The sequence below is a fragment of the Triturus cristatus genome, chromosome 3_1, assembly GCF_964204655.1.
Source record: "Triturus cristatus chromosome 3_1, aTriCri1.1, whole genome shotgun sequence".
NCBI lineage: Eukaryota > Metazoa > Chordata > Amphibia > Caudata > Salamandridae > Triturus > Triturus cristatus.
The window spans coordinates 511,009,507-511,026,135 of record NC_140583.1 but is presented as its reverse complement, the minus strand read 5'-3'; the positions used below and the strand labels follow the sequence as shown (position 1 = coordinate 511,026,135).

The 16,629-nt window shown below is 39.6% G+C and overlaps 1 protein-coding gene across 3 annotated transcripts in view; it reads right to left on the bottom strand.

Moving 5' to 3' along the window:
• Nucleotides 1-16,629, bottom strand: part of LOC146860504 (aminopeptidase Ey-like) — a 724,459-nt gene that overhangs the window by 288,387 nt on the left and 419,443 nt on the right. For all 3 annotated transcript variants that reach the window (XM_085644417.1, XM_085644415.1, XM_085644416.1), the window contains exons 9-10: nucleotides 12,331-12,396; nucleotides 505-570 (exon numbers count right to left, since the gene is read on the bottom strand). In XM_085644417.1, the coding sequence (XP_085500543.1) occupies nucleotides 505-570; nucleotides 12,331-12,396 (132 nt within the window). The remainder of the gene's footprint in view (nucleotides 1-504; nucleotides 571-12,330; nucleotides 12,397-16,629) is intronic.

The window sequence follows — 16,629 nt, the reverse complement described above, 5'->3', positions numbered from 1 at the left end:
TGGCCCTGTGTGGTGATAATTAGCCTTTCTATTAGAGTCACACTATATAATTACCACCTACAGAAATGAGCGTTTAATGTAATGGCTATCAGGGCACCTTCCCCCCTCTGCTGATGCAAGATGTGATTGGTGTGTGAAGTGCCAATCCAAAAAGTCTTGATAAATTTTGATACTGCAACGTGTACTTAAACTCATGCAGTACTTATGTTTGTAAAATAAATACGGTCCAATGGTGACATGAAGCACAACTGCGAGAAATCAAAAACACATGGGTATCAAGTAGTACTCAGTTTCACAATTCTTCTCTATAATATCAAGTTATGCAATGTGTTCCAGAGTGCACTTCCACACTGGAAGACCAACCATGGGTGCTCCATTTGAGAATCTGCACATTAAGAAAGAAAGTGTTTCTGATTACCTCTATTTGACCACCTAGTACATCTTTTCTTTAAATCAACCTATGTAGATTTGCAAACATTTTTTGCATAAGTTTCGCATACATACCTCTTGCAAATGGACCCATAGATCATCATAAATGGTGTTGTTATATGCAAAAGCTCGAAGATATGACTGTGAAAAAATCAAATAAAAAAAAATTACATTTCAGCCTTTTCGTACCCTAGAGCTCATTACTTTTCTCTAGAAAAAAAATAAATCACGTTTTTTGCAACGGTGAGAAACCAATGCTGGAGCTTTGCTGTATACATGGTATACCGTGCTATGCCAGATTCATGCTGCATACTTTAGGTAGCCTGATTAGCAGATGGCCAATTTGATCACTATTCGAAAGTGCATGAGTGCTAAATTGTGTGATTTATTTGCACAATTTCACCTGTTGGGGCAGTGCACAAATCAGAATTGTATGACATTTTTACCTTCAATTTGTGGAAGATATAACCTGAAAACCTATTTGCTGTGTAAATGTAAGCAGGGACCTATGACTTCAGTCAGGTCCAATGGAATTATATAACATTGGATGATCAGATTGTGCAGGAGGGCTGATTGAATTGTGCGGCAAAGAAAGCCAAATTAACATGAGATGTGTGAAATTTAGGTAATTTGTTTTTGTACAATCATGCAAATTTTCTGGAAAAATTATATGAAATCATACATAATTTTGCAGAATAAAAATCATTCATGCATAATTACATGATGAGGCATGTCGGGCTAATTTTTGGAAGTGCACATAATATGCATTACATAAAATTCCCTAAATGACTACAGCATGATTTAAGTTTCGCCCAGGCCTATAATTCACCAACATTTAAAGGACGCATTAATCAAAAATGAACTCTGCAAAACATTATAGTGTATTTCATATTTATCATGTATGTGGAGCTACTTAATGATCTATTACATGGGTCCTTAAAAAGAGATGCAGCACATTCTTGATTATTCTACAGTCTAGGTGCCCGATTAGAAAATGTCTCATAAAGTGGTTAAGATGGTGCACCTACTTTGTGTGACCTATCTCTGATTTTGCAGTGTCACCTGAGTACCATTAAGTTGCTTTGAAAAATCTCCAGTCACAGAGGATTGCAGGTTGACCTGCCTAAAGAAAAATAATTCAGCAGGTCGATATTTGCGATTTCCTGAGATTGGCTACAAACAGCTGGGGTCTGCAAGGAACAGTAGACCACCTTCCTTGTGTTTGCATTCCCAAACACGGAACTTAAAAAAAGCCAGCCTGTTTCTTAAAAAGACCAGTGCTATCTTAAAAACTATAAAAATCCTGTTTGAAAAGACATCCTGGGAAGCAGGCAGTGCTTCCCATGATTCCTAAAAGGGGCACTTTCCCCTTTGTGAATCTGTTATCACCTACTTCCAGAAGTCAGCAACATTTCAGTGGCTTCAACCACAATTGCAATTTTGTAGTTGCAAACCAGTGATACATCTCATATAGGAGTGGGTGAAATATTCTGTTTCACCTGCGGAATTGGCAGTATTTTGGCCACTTCACATTACTCCTTAACATGGACTTCAGGCAAAATTCCACCAATCACTGCCTGGACACATTTTTATCCCACAAGGCTGCAAAATATGCAAGCTGGCAAACAAGATTTGGTACCCCCACCACAATTTTGTAACTCAAATGACAGCCTTCTGACTGCAACTGTGGTTTTCTAATGTGGGCAGCCTTGAGTGGTCATGGTAGAGGACTGATTCTCAAATAGATTTGCTGCCGCACGATTATATTTTTTACTCGAGCAGCAGTAAAATCAACTCGACTGGCTGCAAGCTCTTGCACAATGATGGTGGTGTTCACACGGAATTTCAGCACTGCTCGTGCTACCAGCACTAAACTGCAACATGAGCTGCATATTTTCCTCCTATTGGAGGAATTCCACAGTATCCTGCAGGGTTTTTCTTTAACTCTGCGTAATTTCATGGAGTGAAACTTTGCGAATTCCACCCACCCCTAATCTCATATCAAATCAGGGCTATGAGGGAGACATTTTCACACCCTTTGCTTTTTGCGATTCTGAATGAGTCACAAAACACCTTTGGAGATTCCAAAAGCCTTTTCTGAATCACAAAGATTTCTGCGAATCACAGGATTTTCAAACAAAGAATGGTTGATCTGTTTGCCCTTAGTGCCCTGTCACCAAAAGTGCTGCTTTGAGAAGTTTTTTGTGAAGCAAGCGTGAATTTTTTGTCTCATGAAAAGGAAGTAATCATTCTGTTCATCATGTTGGAATTGCATTTAAGTTTTGAGGTTTTGGGGCCAGATATATGTGAAATCCATTTGGTAAAAGTAGTTGCAATTTGCCCACCCACTTTTACCAACTGCATTGATGTTTTGCAAATAGACCTATGTTATAATAGATTGGTTCACAAAACACTAAATTGTAGTGGGTCATTTTTCAACCTATGTCATTAATATTAATGTGGTAGGTCACAAATTGAGATCCACTATGATTGCTAGACTCACAGGGATAGTGTCCCGCTGGAGTCAGCAGACCACCATGTACATGATTGCTTCTAAATACAGCAATAATTAGTTTTATGCAGCTAATTTTCACCAAATTTTATTGGGAGTAAGCAGTGGATCCATTGACCTACGGTGTACTCTTCAAAAATGTTTTATAACATTCACAAAGGGGGAAGGGTCTCCTTCCTGCGACCCCTTCTTATTTGCAAATGGGTTATGATCTCCTTTGAGGTGTCAGTAAAATATTAATGTTTTGCAAGCAGATTCCGGTCACAAAAGATTAGTACATACCATAAGGAAATCGTTTTTTAAGGAATGCCCCTAACACGCACTTTCCGAAGATCGATACAGTATTGTTTTCCAAAACATTTAATGATTCAGAAAGCTTTTCTGAATCAATAAATGGGATTAGTACATTTCAAAAAGGTTTTTTTGTCACAAACCACCTGATTTATCAAATCAGTGTGTTTGTGAAAGCTAAAGCCTTTATTCCTTTAGGTATTCATGTCATGCTGCAGACAAAATACTTTCCCTCATATTATAAAAGGGATATATATCAAAAACAATTGGTGGATATGTTACTTCGACCTGCACATCAACATAAATTCATTCTTAGTAGATATCACAGTAAATCAATCTCATTCCTTTTTGTGTTGGGTGCTCACATGGTGCCAAATACTCACCCACCTTGAGTATTGCCCTTTTAGATCTACAAAAGTAGTCCAAATCCAATTTACTCTCATAAACACCAAAGCACACCAACTAAAAGTAGTTATAGGGTTCCTTGATCACTACAACATTGTCTGCAAAAGGTCCAAATTGTTTAGTCCAATCTCATTTGTGCTATCTGAGCATACAGTCCACAAAAGAATAGCCCGCATCCTGAGAAAGTGTTCAGTTATCACTTTTTTATTCCATACATAGGCGGCAGCCGACGCACATTTTGCCCAGCAGGGCTTCCTCAAGGCTTATTTTCACTTTATAGATATATAAAGTCAGTCAGTCACTTTCTTAAAATATAGTTTGTCTATGAAATCTTCCTTTTTAGTCTAATACATCACAGTCTTAGTGATGTCTATTGGGGTTGAGAGATCAGGCTCGTTTGTTCAAAATACTGTAACACGAGGTCAGTCCATATGAAAAGGGACCATGTTAAGTCCTTTCGAGTGGTTTCCGTGGTCCCAAAAGCGTTAGTCCGTGATGCGCTCTATATTTTAAGAAAGTGACTGACTGACGTTATATATATATATATATATATATATATTCACTGAAAAAACCAAAGGTTTCAGGTGCGTTATAGTTAGGAATTGGCATTTAAAAAACCTTAGAAATTCACTGAAAAAACCATAGGTTTCAGGGGCATTATAGTTAGCTGGACATTTCCCTCGTACAAAACCCTAGAAATTCCCCCGTTTCTAACGTTTTTTAAATGCCAATTCCTAACTATAACGTCCCTGAAACCTTTGTTTTTTTCAGTGAATTTCAAAGGTTTTTTAAATGCCAATTCCTAACTATAATGTGCATGAAACCTATGGTTTTTTCAGTGAATTTCAAAGGTTTTTTAAATGCTAATACCTATCTATAACTTATCTCTGAAGATATCATGAAAAGAATTCTTTTTTAAAAGAAGGGTGCACATTAGTTTTGTGGAAAAGCATCTTTGTGATTGGTTAAGAAAAAGCAGTTTCAACGTGGAGTACATATCATAGGATAAAATTTGCTCAGATCAACCACACCTGCTACTTGCATTTGGAAGGCACTGTTCGAACTTAAAACAATCGTCAACTTTTAACCTGCACATGTCGTTAAATGTTCAAGAAAATGTTACAAAAAAAATCGTAAAGTTTTAAAAAATTGATGAACTTTTAACCTGCACGTATTGTAGAATGTTCTAGAAAGTGTGTTGATAGAATACGTTGCACTTCTGACTTCTATGTGTTGTTGAATATGAAAAAAAACGGTTCATATGGAAAATTAAAAAGAAACCAATAGAGAAGTTTTGAAACCTAAAAGAATTAAGGAACTATTCTAATTTATTCTTTACATGTATTTATGTGTGCAGCAACAAAATTATAGACACAACAGCACTAGGAAAAGGAAGAAGCAGGGAGTGGGGGAGGGGGGGAGATGGGCAGAATGGCACACATGCACAATTAAGTACAACACACATATAGACTAACAATGGCCAAAATGAAACACACCAACAAGGAGCACAAGTCACACAACCTGCCAACATCACACCACTGAACGAGCATAAAAGTGAAAACCACGCTGCATTCATAGAGGATGTGTACAAAGGCCAGTCGTTGGTGTTGTAGGATGTCTGCGACCGTGGTCATCATGGATGAGATGCCCAGCATGTGGCACATGGTCGAGTTCACTGTGTGTTATGTTGCCAAACGGCTGCTCCTCCCTCCCACAAGCCCCCACACTTTTGTACGGTGAGCTGTTGTATCTTGTGCACTCGTACAGCACGCCATTGTAATGCCTATTTGCGCATCTCCTGCTACATTCCAACTACAACATCACAGTGCCGTTTGGAGGTGGTGCATGCCACTTTACAACATCGACTGCTGCGGCTCTTGTAACAGGGCACACCAGAACACAGAGACACACTTACCGCACTTCCTGCACACGGACATGTCCGAGACACCCCGTTCCCCTTGCCGGATAGGCACACCCCTGCACTGACCTGTGAACGACAGACCAGCACATGCCAGTTGTGCATGCAGGAGGATGCGTACGTAGCTACACATCCAGGCTCACTGCCAACGCTGAGGTGACAGCACACTGTGATGTTGCAGGGCTCGTGCCTATCATACTAAGACAATGACCACAAGGACACACTTACTAAGATGTGGGTTTGGGGGGCATTGGCGGTCCTGCAGTTGTTGAGATGTGTCTTCTGGCCCTCATGAGAATCCCTGTATCATGCTCATTGACTCTATGGCACCTGTGGGTGTTCTGGTGTGGCTCTTGGCTGTGTTCCCTTTCATGGTGCAGGTAGTTGTCCTGCTTAACACCAGCAGAAAGCAGGTGTAAAATCCCTGGTGCTAAAGTGTCTTATTGCCGGAATTTGTTTCGCTTTGCAATTGGTGTGAAAGTTGTGATGTGATTTTTTTCGTGTGCACAACAATATACGAACTGAGCAGTTTATCTCGTCAAGATCCAGCACCTGACGCACTATTCCCAATCAATATAAATACAATGAGATTTCTTAATAGATTTTGTGTGTACACTGCAAGTGCAGCCAATACCTCAGTGCAATACAATAAAGGATTTTCGTATTTAGAATAAATCGCAAAGGTGCACCTCGTGTCTTTTTGCACGGGAACGGCTACTCTCCATTTCATTATCAGCACTTTAACGGAAGTAAAGTTGAGATAAATCTAACACACTATTCAGAAGTTGGTGCAAACTGCAGATATCACCAGTATTCCAACGATACGTGCCCCAAAGTTTAACACCATGGTGGACTCCATCAAATAACAGTAATAAGAACAAGAAAGAGTCACACAGCAGTTAAGAGAACAACCAAAAACATTATTATTATTTTTTTCAAACTTTATTTTTTATAATAATAAATATATAAACGATAAACTATTTTCAAACTTTATTTTTTTATTAACATAAATATAAACAATAAACGAATAAACAAAATGTAAGGCGGAACACTCCTGTGGGAACCACGGATGTCGACGACGGACCTGGGAAATCAGAAAGATTGTTAAAAAAAAAAAAAAACATGGTATTCTCAACAAAATACCACAATAAAAAAAATAACAGATATATAAAATGTATACAGCTAACAAAATTTTATAAGTTTAACTTACAAAAACTGTAAATGTTGCCGCTTTAAAATAAGAAGGCACCACGCCCACAACGTTTTTCTTCAGTGGTGAAGAAATTTTTAACTTTTTCCAAGGGGCAAACAAAGACCAATGCCACCTTCTTCATTCGCAAGATTTGCCAAAGAGTTCTGTTACGAGGGGATCCTAACAAAAAATACTCGTGCGGCACAGCAAGTATGATGAAACACCTAAGAACCCTTCATCCAAACAATCTTGAACGAGAAGAGTGCAAACAGATGAGAAACACTCCTGTTCTGTATCTGTAAAAAAGAATCACAAATAAATGTATATTAATAACTTTCAAATTTATACTGTTCCATTACTGTACAAACACATTTTATATAAAAACTGACTAAGAAACTATAGCCCTGAACCACAAGTGTGACGGTCGTTAAAACACTACATACATAGTGCATAATACTTTGAAGCAGTTCATGCCCTAAAGCCTACCTCACTAAAAGACTACATTCTAACTGACTAAATGATTACAGTACTATAAGGAGACACACTGGATGAGTGACAGGGTGTTTGCTAGAAGAGTATGAATACTAACTAGGGAATTGAAGGTGTGAAACACAACTGTGTAGGTGATTAGAGGGCTGCATCCATACTGCATAGGCATTTAAAGCAGTCCATGTGCTAAGACCTGGCTCACTGCATGACTACTTGGGTACTGACTGAATGATTAGAGTACAGCAAGGAGAGTGCCTAGGTGAATTTAAAAGTGCTAGGCTTTTCGCACAGGGAATGGATTAGTACTTGGTACTGAATGAGTCACTAGAAGAGTGCAAAGGCAGTCACAAGTGCTGGACTGTATGGATACTGACTAGGAAATTGAAAGTGTGAAAGACAAGTGTCTAGGTGGTTAGAAGACTGCATGCATAGTGCATAGGGGTTTGAAGCAGTCCATGTGCTAAGGCCTGGCTCAGTGTATGAATACGTAGGCACTGACTGAATGATTAGAGTACTGCAAAGATAGTATCTTGGTGAACTTATAAATGTTTGGGTTTTAGCACAGTGAATGGATTAGTACATGGTGCTGAATGGGTCACTAGAGTACTGCAAAGGGAGTGACAGGGTATTTCCTGGAAGTGTATGGATACTGACTAGGGAATTGAAGGTGAGAAAGACAATTGTGTAGGTGTTTAGAGGACTGCATGCATAGTGTATAAGGGTTTGAAACAGTCCATATACTAAGGCCTGGGTCACTGGATGAGTACTTGGGTACTGACTGAATGATTAGAGTACTGCAAGGAGAGTGCCTGGGTGAATTTATTAGGGTTTGGCGCAGTGAATGGATTAGTACATGATGCTGAATGGGTCACTAGAGGAGTGCAAATGGAGTGACAGGGTGTTTGCTGGAAGTGAACGGATACTGACTGGGGAATTGAAGGTGTGAAAGACAAGTGTGTAGGTGCTTAGAGGACTGCATGCATAGTGGATAGGGGTTTGAAGAAGTCCATGTGCTAAGACCTGGCTCAGTGCATGAATACTTAGGCAGTGACTGAATCATAAGAGTACTGGAAAGAGAGTGCCTTGGTGAATTTATAAGTGTTTGGGTTTTGGCACAGTGAATGGATTAGTACATACTGTTGAATGGGTCTCTAGAGGACTGCAAAGGAAGTGACAGGATGTTTCCTGGAAGTGTATGGATACTGACTAGGGAACTGAAGGTGTAAAAGACAAGTCTATAGTATGTTAGAACACTACATGCATACTGCATAGACATTTGAAGCAGTCTATTTGGTACTTAGAAACTGACTAAATAATCAGACTACTTCTAGGACAGTGCTTAGGTAAAACTTTTAAATTTTCAGTTCTGCCACAGTGAACAGAATAGTACATGGTACTGCACCTTAGTGTCAAACCCTGACTAATTTTATCAATGCATAAGCTTCTAATGCTACTAAAACTTGACAACATGAGAGGTTTTAAATTAGTTATCTGTCAGCAAATACACGATGTTACCAAATGCTTCTCTCACAGTGGTTCTCAAATGCACACAGACTCACAGTGTAATTCTAGACAACAACCACTATACCTAGGAGTTTACCAAAAATCATTCACTACTGTGGAAGTGGTAAGCGAACTGCACACAATCTTCATATTTCAGGACTGCACTTTTGTGTCAAAGCCTGACTCATTTAATCAAAGCATAAGCAAAGACTGGCTTCTAATGCTACTAAAACTTCACAACATGACCGGTTTTAAAACAGGTATATGTCAGCAAATACATGATGTTACCAAATGTTTCTCTCACAGTGATCCCAAATACACACTAACTCACAGTGTGATTCTAGACAAGCACCACTATCCCTATGAGTTTACCAAAACTCATTTACTACAGTGCAAGTGGTAAGGGAACTGCACACAATCTACATATTTCACAAATGCAATTTACTGTCAATGCCTGACTCATATAATGAAAGCATAAGCCATAACTGTCTTCTAATGCTACTAAAACTTGACAACATAACATGTTTTACAACACTTATCTGTCAGCAAATACACTATGTTACCAAACACCTCTCACAGTGGTTCCCAAATGCACTCAGACTCACAGTGTGATTCTAGACAAACAACACTATCCCTAGGAGTTTACCAAAACTCATTCACTACAGTGGAAGTGGTAAAGGAACTGCACACAATCTACATATTTCACGACTACACTTTAATGTCAATGCCTGACTAATTTAATCAACGCATAAGCAAAGACTGGCTTCTAATGCTACTAAAACTTGACAACATGACAGGTTTTAAAACAGTTATCTCTCAGTAAATACACAATGTTACCATATGCTTCTCTCACAATCCTTACCCAAATGCACACAGACTCACAGTGTGATTTTAGACAGTCAACACTATCCTAGGATTTTACCAAAACTCATTCACTACTGTGGAAGGGTTAAGGGGACTGCACACAATCTACATATTTAAGTACAGCACATCAGTGTCAAAGCATGACTCATTTAATCAACATATAAGCAAAGACTGGATTCTAATGCTACTAAAACTTCACAACATGACAGATTTTAAAACAGTTATCCGTCAGCAAATACATGATGTTACCAAATGATTCTCTCACACTGATCCCAAATACACACTAACTCACAGTGTGATTCTAGACAAGCACCACTATCCCTATGAGCTTACCAAAACTCATTCACTACAGTGCAAGTGGTAAGGGAACTGCACTGCACACAATCTACATATTTCACGACTGCAATTTACTGTCAATGCCTGACTCATTTAATGAAAGCATAAGCCATAACTGTCTTCTAATGCTACTAAAACTTGACAACCTGACTGGTTTTAAAACAGTTATCTGTCAGCAAATACACAATGTTACCAAATGCTTCTCTCACAGTGGTTCCCAAATGCACACAGACTCACTGTGTGATTCTAGACAAACAACACTATCCCTTGCACTATATCAAAACACATTTTTTCATCTAGAAGTAGTACTATATCTTAGTATAGAAACATAACATAACTCATTTCACAAATTCATAAACAATGACTGGTTTCGAATTCTACCAAAATATAAAATCTGCACAGTTATCTGTCTACAAACACATGAAAAACACAAATGCCAATCACAGAATGGTTTCTACATGCACACACATTGTAGAGAAAAAAGTACTCCTTACACTTTAGCAGGAAAAATACATTAGTCTGATTAAAATCAAAATAGTCTACATACATCCCCTCACAATTAAATAACTCATCTTTCAAGTTCTTTTGTAGATTAAGGAGTATATCAATCACTCACCATATTTTCTTTTACAGAATCTCTGCACTGTGCACCTCTCAGCAAAAGCAAAGAATGAAAAAGTTTCCCTTTCATTTTCCACACATATACATGTAAACATCAAATCACAATCCTTTGCACATAAACTCAAAAGCAAACACACATTTCTATTGGTTAAAAATTTCAACCCTTTCCAACTGAAATACATTTCAACCCTTCCCCCAATCTGCCTTCTGCCTGTTACCATAGAAACAGGTCATGGAACACTGCACTGAGCTCACAGGTCACAAGTTAAGCACACAATGTTCCTACACAAGACAGGAAGTGTGCTTGACTTTTCAAAATATCAGCTTATCATATATAATGTTCCTTACAATCTGTTTTTGTTAACCAATAACAATCATACCTTTAAAAAACAAAAATATACACCCTACCTTTCAGTGTAGAAAGTTGTTATACAACCAATGATTTCTTGTCGTTTTTCAAAAAACGTTGCCGTGGATCCGCGCACCCACCGCGAGAGAATCCGTGCATCCAACGCGATAGGATGCGCGCACCGTGCGCGCATTTCGCCGTTTTTTTTTTTAAAAAAGGGGGGCCACAGGGGGTCCTTCTGGGACCCCCTAAGCAGATGTAGAGGGTCAGAGTATTTCCACTCTGCCCCCTTTATATCTTTTACACACGTATTCCCCTTCCATCTTCAGCCTCGCTTCTACCGAGGCAGAAAATGGCCGACAACAGTTCCTGGTTTCGAATGTAGAGAGACGCTCAACAGCCAATTAGCATTCAGCGCACGATCGGAAGGGTGCGCGCTCCGTTCGGGGAGGGTGCGCTTACGGATCCTCCGCGGCCATAGATATCACTAACTTTTTTACCCTAATTTTCTCAGGAACTACTGAACAGATTCACACCAAATACGCAAAAGGCACGAGTCCGAACTGAGGACTACCTCTTTGCCAAATTTGGTGTCATTCCGTTCAGCGGTTCGGGTTGTAGCTGCGACAACAGATCCTATGGGAAATTGCATGGGGAAAACACGTTTTGGGACCCCCCTTTTTTCTCGGCCCCCGCTTCACGTATCACCGCAAAACTTTCAGGGTAGGAGCGGAGCGGAGCTGGCCAAAAGTTTGAAGAATTTCGCGAAGATTCATCAATTGGCGCCAAAGATATTCCCAATAGAATGTTGCAGATTTCCTATGGAAAATAGGTCCTAACTATAACTATCTACTGGCGACCGCCAGTAGATAATATATATATATATATATATATACATATATATATATATATATATACATAAAGTGAAAATAAGCCTTGAGGAAGCCCTGCTGGGCGAAACGCGCGTCGGCTGCCGTCTATGTATGGAATAAAAAAGTGATAACTGAACACTCTCTCCGGATGTGGACTATTCTGTGGACTGTATGCTCAGTTAGCACATATGAGATTGGACTAAACAATTTAGACCTTTTGCAGACAATGTTGTATCATAAAATGGATGCTTACCTTACCTGGGCAACCCCAGTATCTCTTTGAATGGCTGAATAGAACAATAAAAATGCTGACCATGTTAACTTCTACGAAGTATAGAGTGAGCATTTACATCCAGGTGTCAGAATGTTTTACTAACTTTTGATCAATTTGTGCTTAAAATAACTACTCTTGTTAAAATCTGAAAATGATGAAGCAGACGAGTATTTTGTGGCGAATACAGCAAAATCATACTCATGCAAAAAGCACTTTAGCACAATCACTATTTTTCCTGTGTATGTCTGCATAAAATAGGGTTGACACATACTTACACGTAGACCTTGTACAAACACTGGCTCTGTTAAGAATTCTGACAACATCCGAATGACAGCAGCACCCTATATCAAAATAAATTAGAGTTGAACGAGGATTTTTGTTAGTTGAACATGTGCAATGTCATAGAGTAATTTTAAGGGTATTTTATGAGATGGAAACCACAATCCATAGATAGAGAAAATATCATAATTTCTATATATGCAGACTTCCTGAGTCCCATTCACATAGATATATTTCCGCATGTAAATTTTGCTTGCATGTGGGCATAGCCTTTTTATGAGTGTGAAGCCACATAACTTTTTTCAAAAAATGTGGTTTTACTCTCGTAAAAATAACTATTCACTAGAAGATTTTAGTGTGCCCAGCTTTTTTTCAAGGGATGGGGAGTGGGTGTTCTCAGCAGAAGTTGTCCTGGAAGTTTGGGAACATGCACAGAAGTACTTATTTGCGAGTCGCACTGTGGGGTCCACTCAGGTGTCTGCTTTTTGTATCTATATGCTTGATGTTATCTTGCAGGAGGGACCATGTATCGAGACATGTTAATCATATTACCTTTATCGATTCCTAATCGATGTATCTGTAAAATGGGCGTTGCTCCCATCCAATTTCAAATTGTAGTTTGTAATCCGTTGCAAGTATATAAAGTTAATAATAAATATCACAACAAAAAAAGTACTCATTTGTGAGTTGTCGCAAATATTTTCTCAGCCCATTTCCACCCTCGAAAAGATAATAGATCTACTCTTGACAAAGGCATATGTAAGTCATCTTCCAGAGTGGGAATAAGAATGGGACAGCCCCAAAATTGGTGGGAGTATATGGTAAAGGGGTTTCACTAGAAGGAAAAATATTTCCCCTTGCAGTGGCGGCTCGCAAAGGTAATGCTGCGTGTCGGTGAAGCGGGGCAGGCTGGGTGGGTGGTTAGTGGGGTCCGACATATGACGGCAGATATTTATTTATTTACGTTCACCATTGCCGTCGTATGTCGGACTCCACTACCCCCCCATCCAGCCCCACCCCTGCCCCGCCTCACCGCCCCACAGTGTTACCTTTGCGAGCCGCCACTGTCCCCTTGGAGGAAAAGATATACAGTGCAATGGTAATTATGCAAGTCACCTTCACATGAGAATTCACAAAATATTTAAAGAAGCACTGTGCAAAGCTGCAACTGTCTCTGCTTTTCAAGAGTATTGTTTAAAAAAACGTTGTGAATTCCCAAAATATGTGCATCTGCATCTTCCAAAGTAAATTTAGGGTTCCAGATTTACATTTGTTAAATAATCTGGCCTGCTGTTTAATCCCAATGAATGAGTCTCTTGATTAACCGGTCTCCCCCCACACACACTTACTGATTTACCTCTCCAGCTCAACTGGTTGTCATGTCATTATGTTGAGATCAGAACTACATTGGTTTTATATAGCAGTAAACATATTTTACTAGAGAATTCTGCTGCTTGTGCAAAGGTTTTGAGTATGTGTGCCAAGCCGTCATAAATGATCTTTTTCATTTCCGTTCCCGAATTGTAATTCCTTTTATTGACACATTTTAAATAATAGAGGTTTACAAAGTGGTCGATTTTTGTTCTGCGTGTTTTGTGGAGAACTTTGTGATAAGGAGTCTCTCCCTGTATCTACCAAGGTAACACGGCCCCCCGGAAGAGTAGAACCCCCCCGCACCAGTCAATGTCATTAAAGTAATTACCACTGTCAGTTTGTTGGCTTTTATGGGTTGTGCGGGGAACGACTTGAAAGACACAGCAAGAGATACTGCTCAAGTTCAAAAGCAAGCCCTGGAGGCTATAACAGATCAAGAATTGGGTATCTTGGAAAAAATCATAAATGGACATGTTGCAGCAAATAAGGAAATGGACAGCCCCCCCAACTATTACTCATGCATATCGGGGTCTAGGAATAGCCGGCAGTCATTGGCATATTCTATGGGGTAGGAGAAGGAGGTTAATAAGCATGATCTTGAGACAAATGACAGTTTTTTCTCTGTTGGATGAGACTTAATCAGCGAATGGATCAGGGTCAAGTACTGAATCAAGTGAGAATGAAAGTTTACCGGACACTAGTAGAGTGGACTCAGTGGTAACAGCACGCAAAGTGGTGAGAAAATCAGTAGGGGAGGTAAAGGATCTTAAGTGGGATTACTCCCCAGTAGAGCAATTAGTTGGCACCACAATTGCTGTGCCTCATGACGTGCTATAACTTTACTTGACATAGCATCAGTTACAGGGGACCAGATGGCTTTGATCCTCCTCGATACCCAAAAAGCTTTTGATCTCTTTTGATGGCAGTACCTATGGGGAATTTTGAGACATAAAGGGTTTGGGTCAGGCCTTATCACCGCTATTAGAGCAATGTATCACAGTCCGTGTGCCAGGATACAAATGATGGGTAGTGAATCCGAAAGAATAGAAGTTGCTGGAGGGACAAGTCAGGGGTGTCCCTGCTCACCTATTCTTTTTGCCCCATATATCGATGTTATGTTAACCAATTTATAGAGTGCAGCGTTTACACGGAAGTGTCTTGGTGCTCGATCCATTTATTAGACAAATACTTCAAAGCCAGGCAATTAAACCAGTCTCTGTCAGAGGTTACTGTACGAAGGTGCTGGCACATGCTGATGATATAGCTAAACTGACCTCGTATCCACAGAGTGCAATCGCACAAGTAGAAATTCCGGCAGGGGAGTATGGGAGGAGGTCTGGGTTCTCCTGAATACGGAGAATATTGCTTTCCAGAATCTCCATAGGACTAATACGGCTATATATCTTGGGATTAGGATAAACTCAAACATGGATTCTATCTGGCCAATTAATATAGGCCCTATAATATCTAAAATTAGTACAGACATATGGATAGGCTACATTTATCTATAATCAGCATATACAATGTCCTTAAAATGGTTGTATTCCAGAAGGTTCTTTATTTGTTTCCATCTATCCCTCTCGAGGTTGAATGTACTATTTTTAAGAAGCTAGACTCCATATTTTCTAATTTTGTATGGCAATATAAGAAAATACGGCGGTCATTACATTTTTTAACCCTTCCCCAGGAACGGGGCAGATGACCGCTCCCCAACCTGGTATTTTACTATTGGACTACGATGCTTCAACAGATGAGAGTTTTGCTTACAGCGGGTAATAGGCATATAGAGGATCAGTTACTTGGTGGGGCTCCTCCATCTATATATGAGCTGGCCATTAGAAGGGTTGAATGGGGTGTTCTACTTCGACAAATGGAGCCCAGCTACTACAAAAAAACACACTTTAAGTGCTTGAGAGCGGCTTGGAGTGTATGGTGTGAGGTTTGCAAACTGTTGAAGCTACCAAGATATCACAAGTATACGCCCTGGTGGTGATCGCCCCTTTTTCCTGCCTTTTTCTATGATGTGATGGGAAGGCAATGAGAGCAAGCCAGTATAATGACTGGCATCATTTTTAGTGCTACAGAAGGTCTATAGAACAGAAGTCAGGTCTTATTTCAAATATGTGCAAGTAAAAGGTTTTTTTAAGCAACTCAGGGGTGAAATACTCTCCTTAGATAAAATCCCTCTCCTAGCAGTCATTGCTCATAAGGATTATAGGATTGTAAAGTATATCTATAAGATTCTACTGGACTCTACTTCGGATGACCTAGAGAAAGAAGAATCCAATTGGACTAGGAAGTTAGGGGAAGAGGATACAGATCTATATATGTCTATTCCACTAGGAATAAAGAGTTTCCTCTTGGCTAACCTGAAGGCTCAACATTATAAAACAGTTTTTAAACTTTATTTTACACCGGTCAAGTTAATCAGGTGGGGGAAAAGAAAAAATGATAATTGTCCCAGGTGTGGAGAAGGTCCAGCTGAAGCGGTACATATGTTTCACAGCTGTGAACAATTGCAACCTTTAAGAAAGAAATTTAGATTTTGGGTGAGAGGTGTTTTGTTGGGAAATTGGCATTAGCCCACTTATGATGCTTCTGGGGTTTCGATAATAAAGATCAATTGGAGTGTGCCCAGATATATTGTATTTTACTTTCAGTTGCAGTAGCTCAGCTGCTGATAGCAACAAAATGGAAAGATACAGCCCTCCCTACCTATTATGCTTGGCTTGCTCGCCTATTGAGTCTATATAACTAAGAAAGAGTTTTATATAACTACAAGGGTAGGCAATCTAAGAAGTGGGGCAGTAAGATCTGGGCCCTTATGTCCACCTGGATTACTGGGGGGATGGGGAATAGGGATTGGTTCTCCTCAGATTACCCAAGGGGAGCAGGGCCCATCAGGGAGACAACTGTCAATG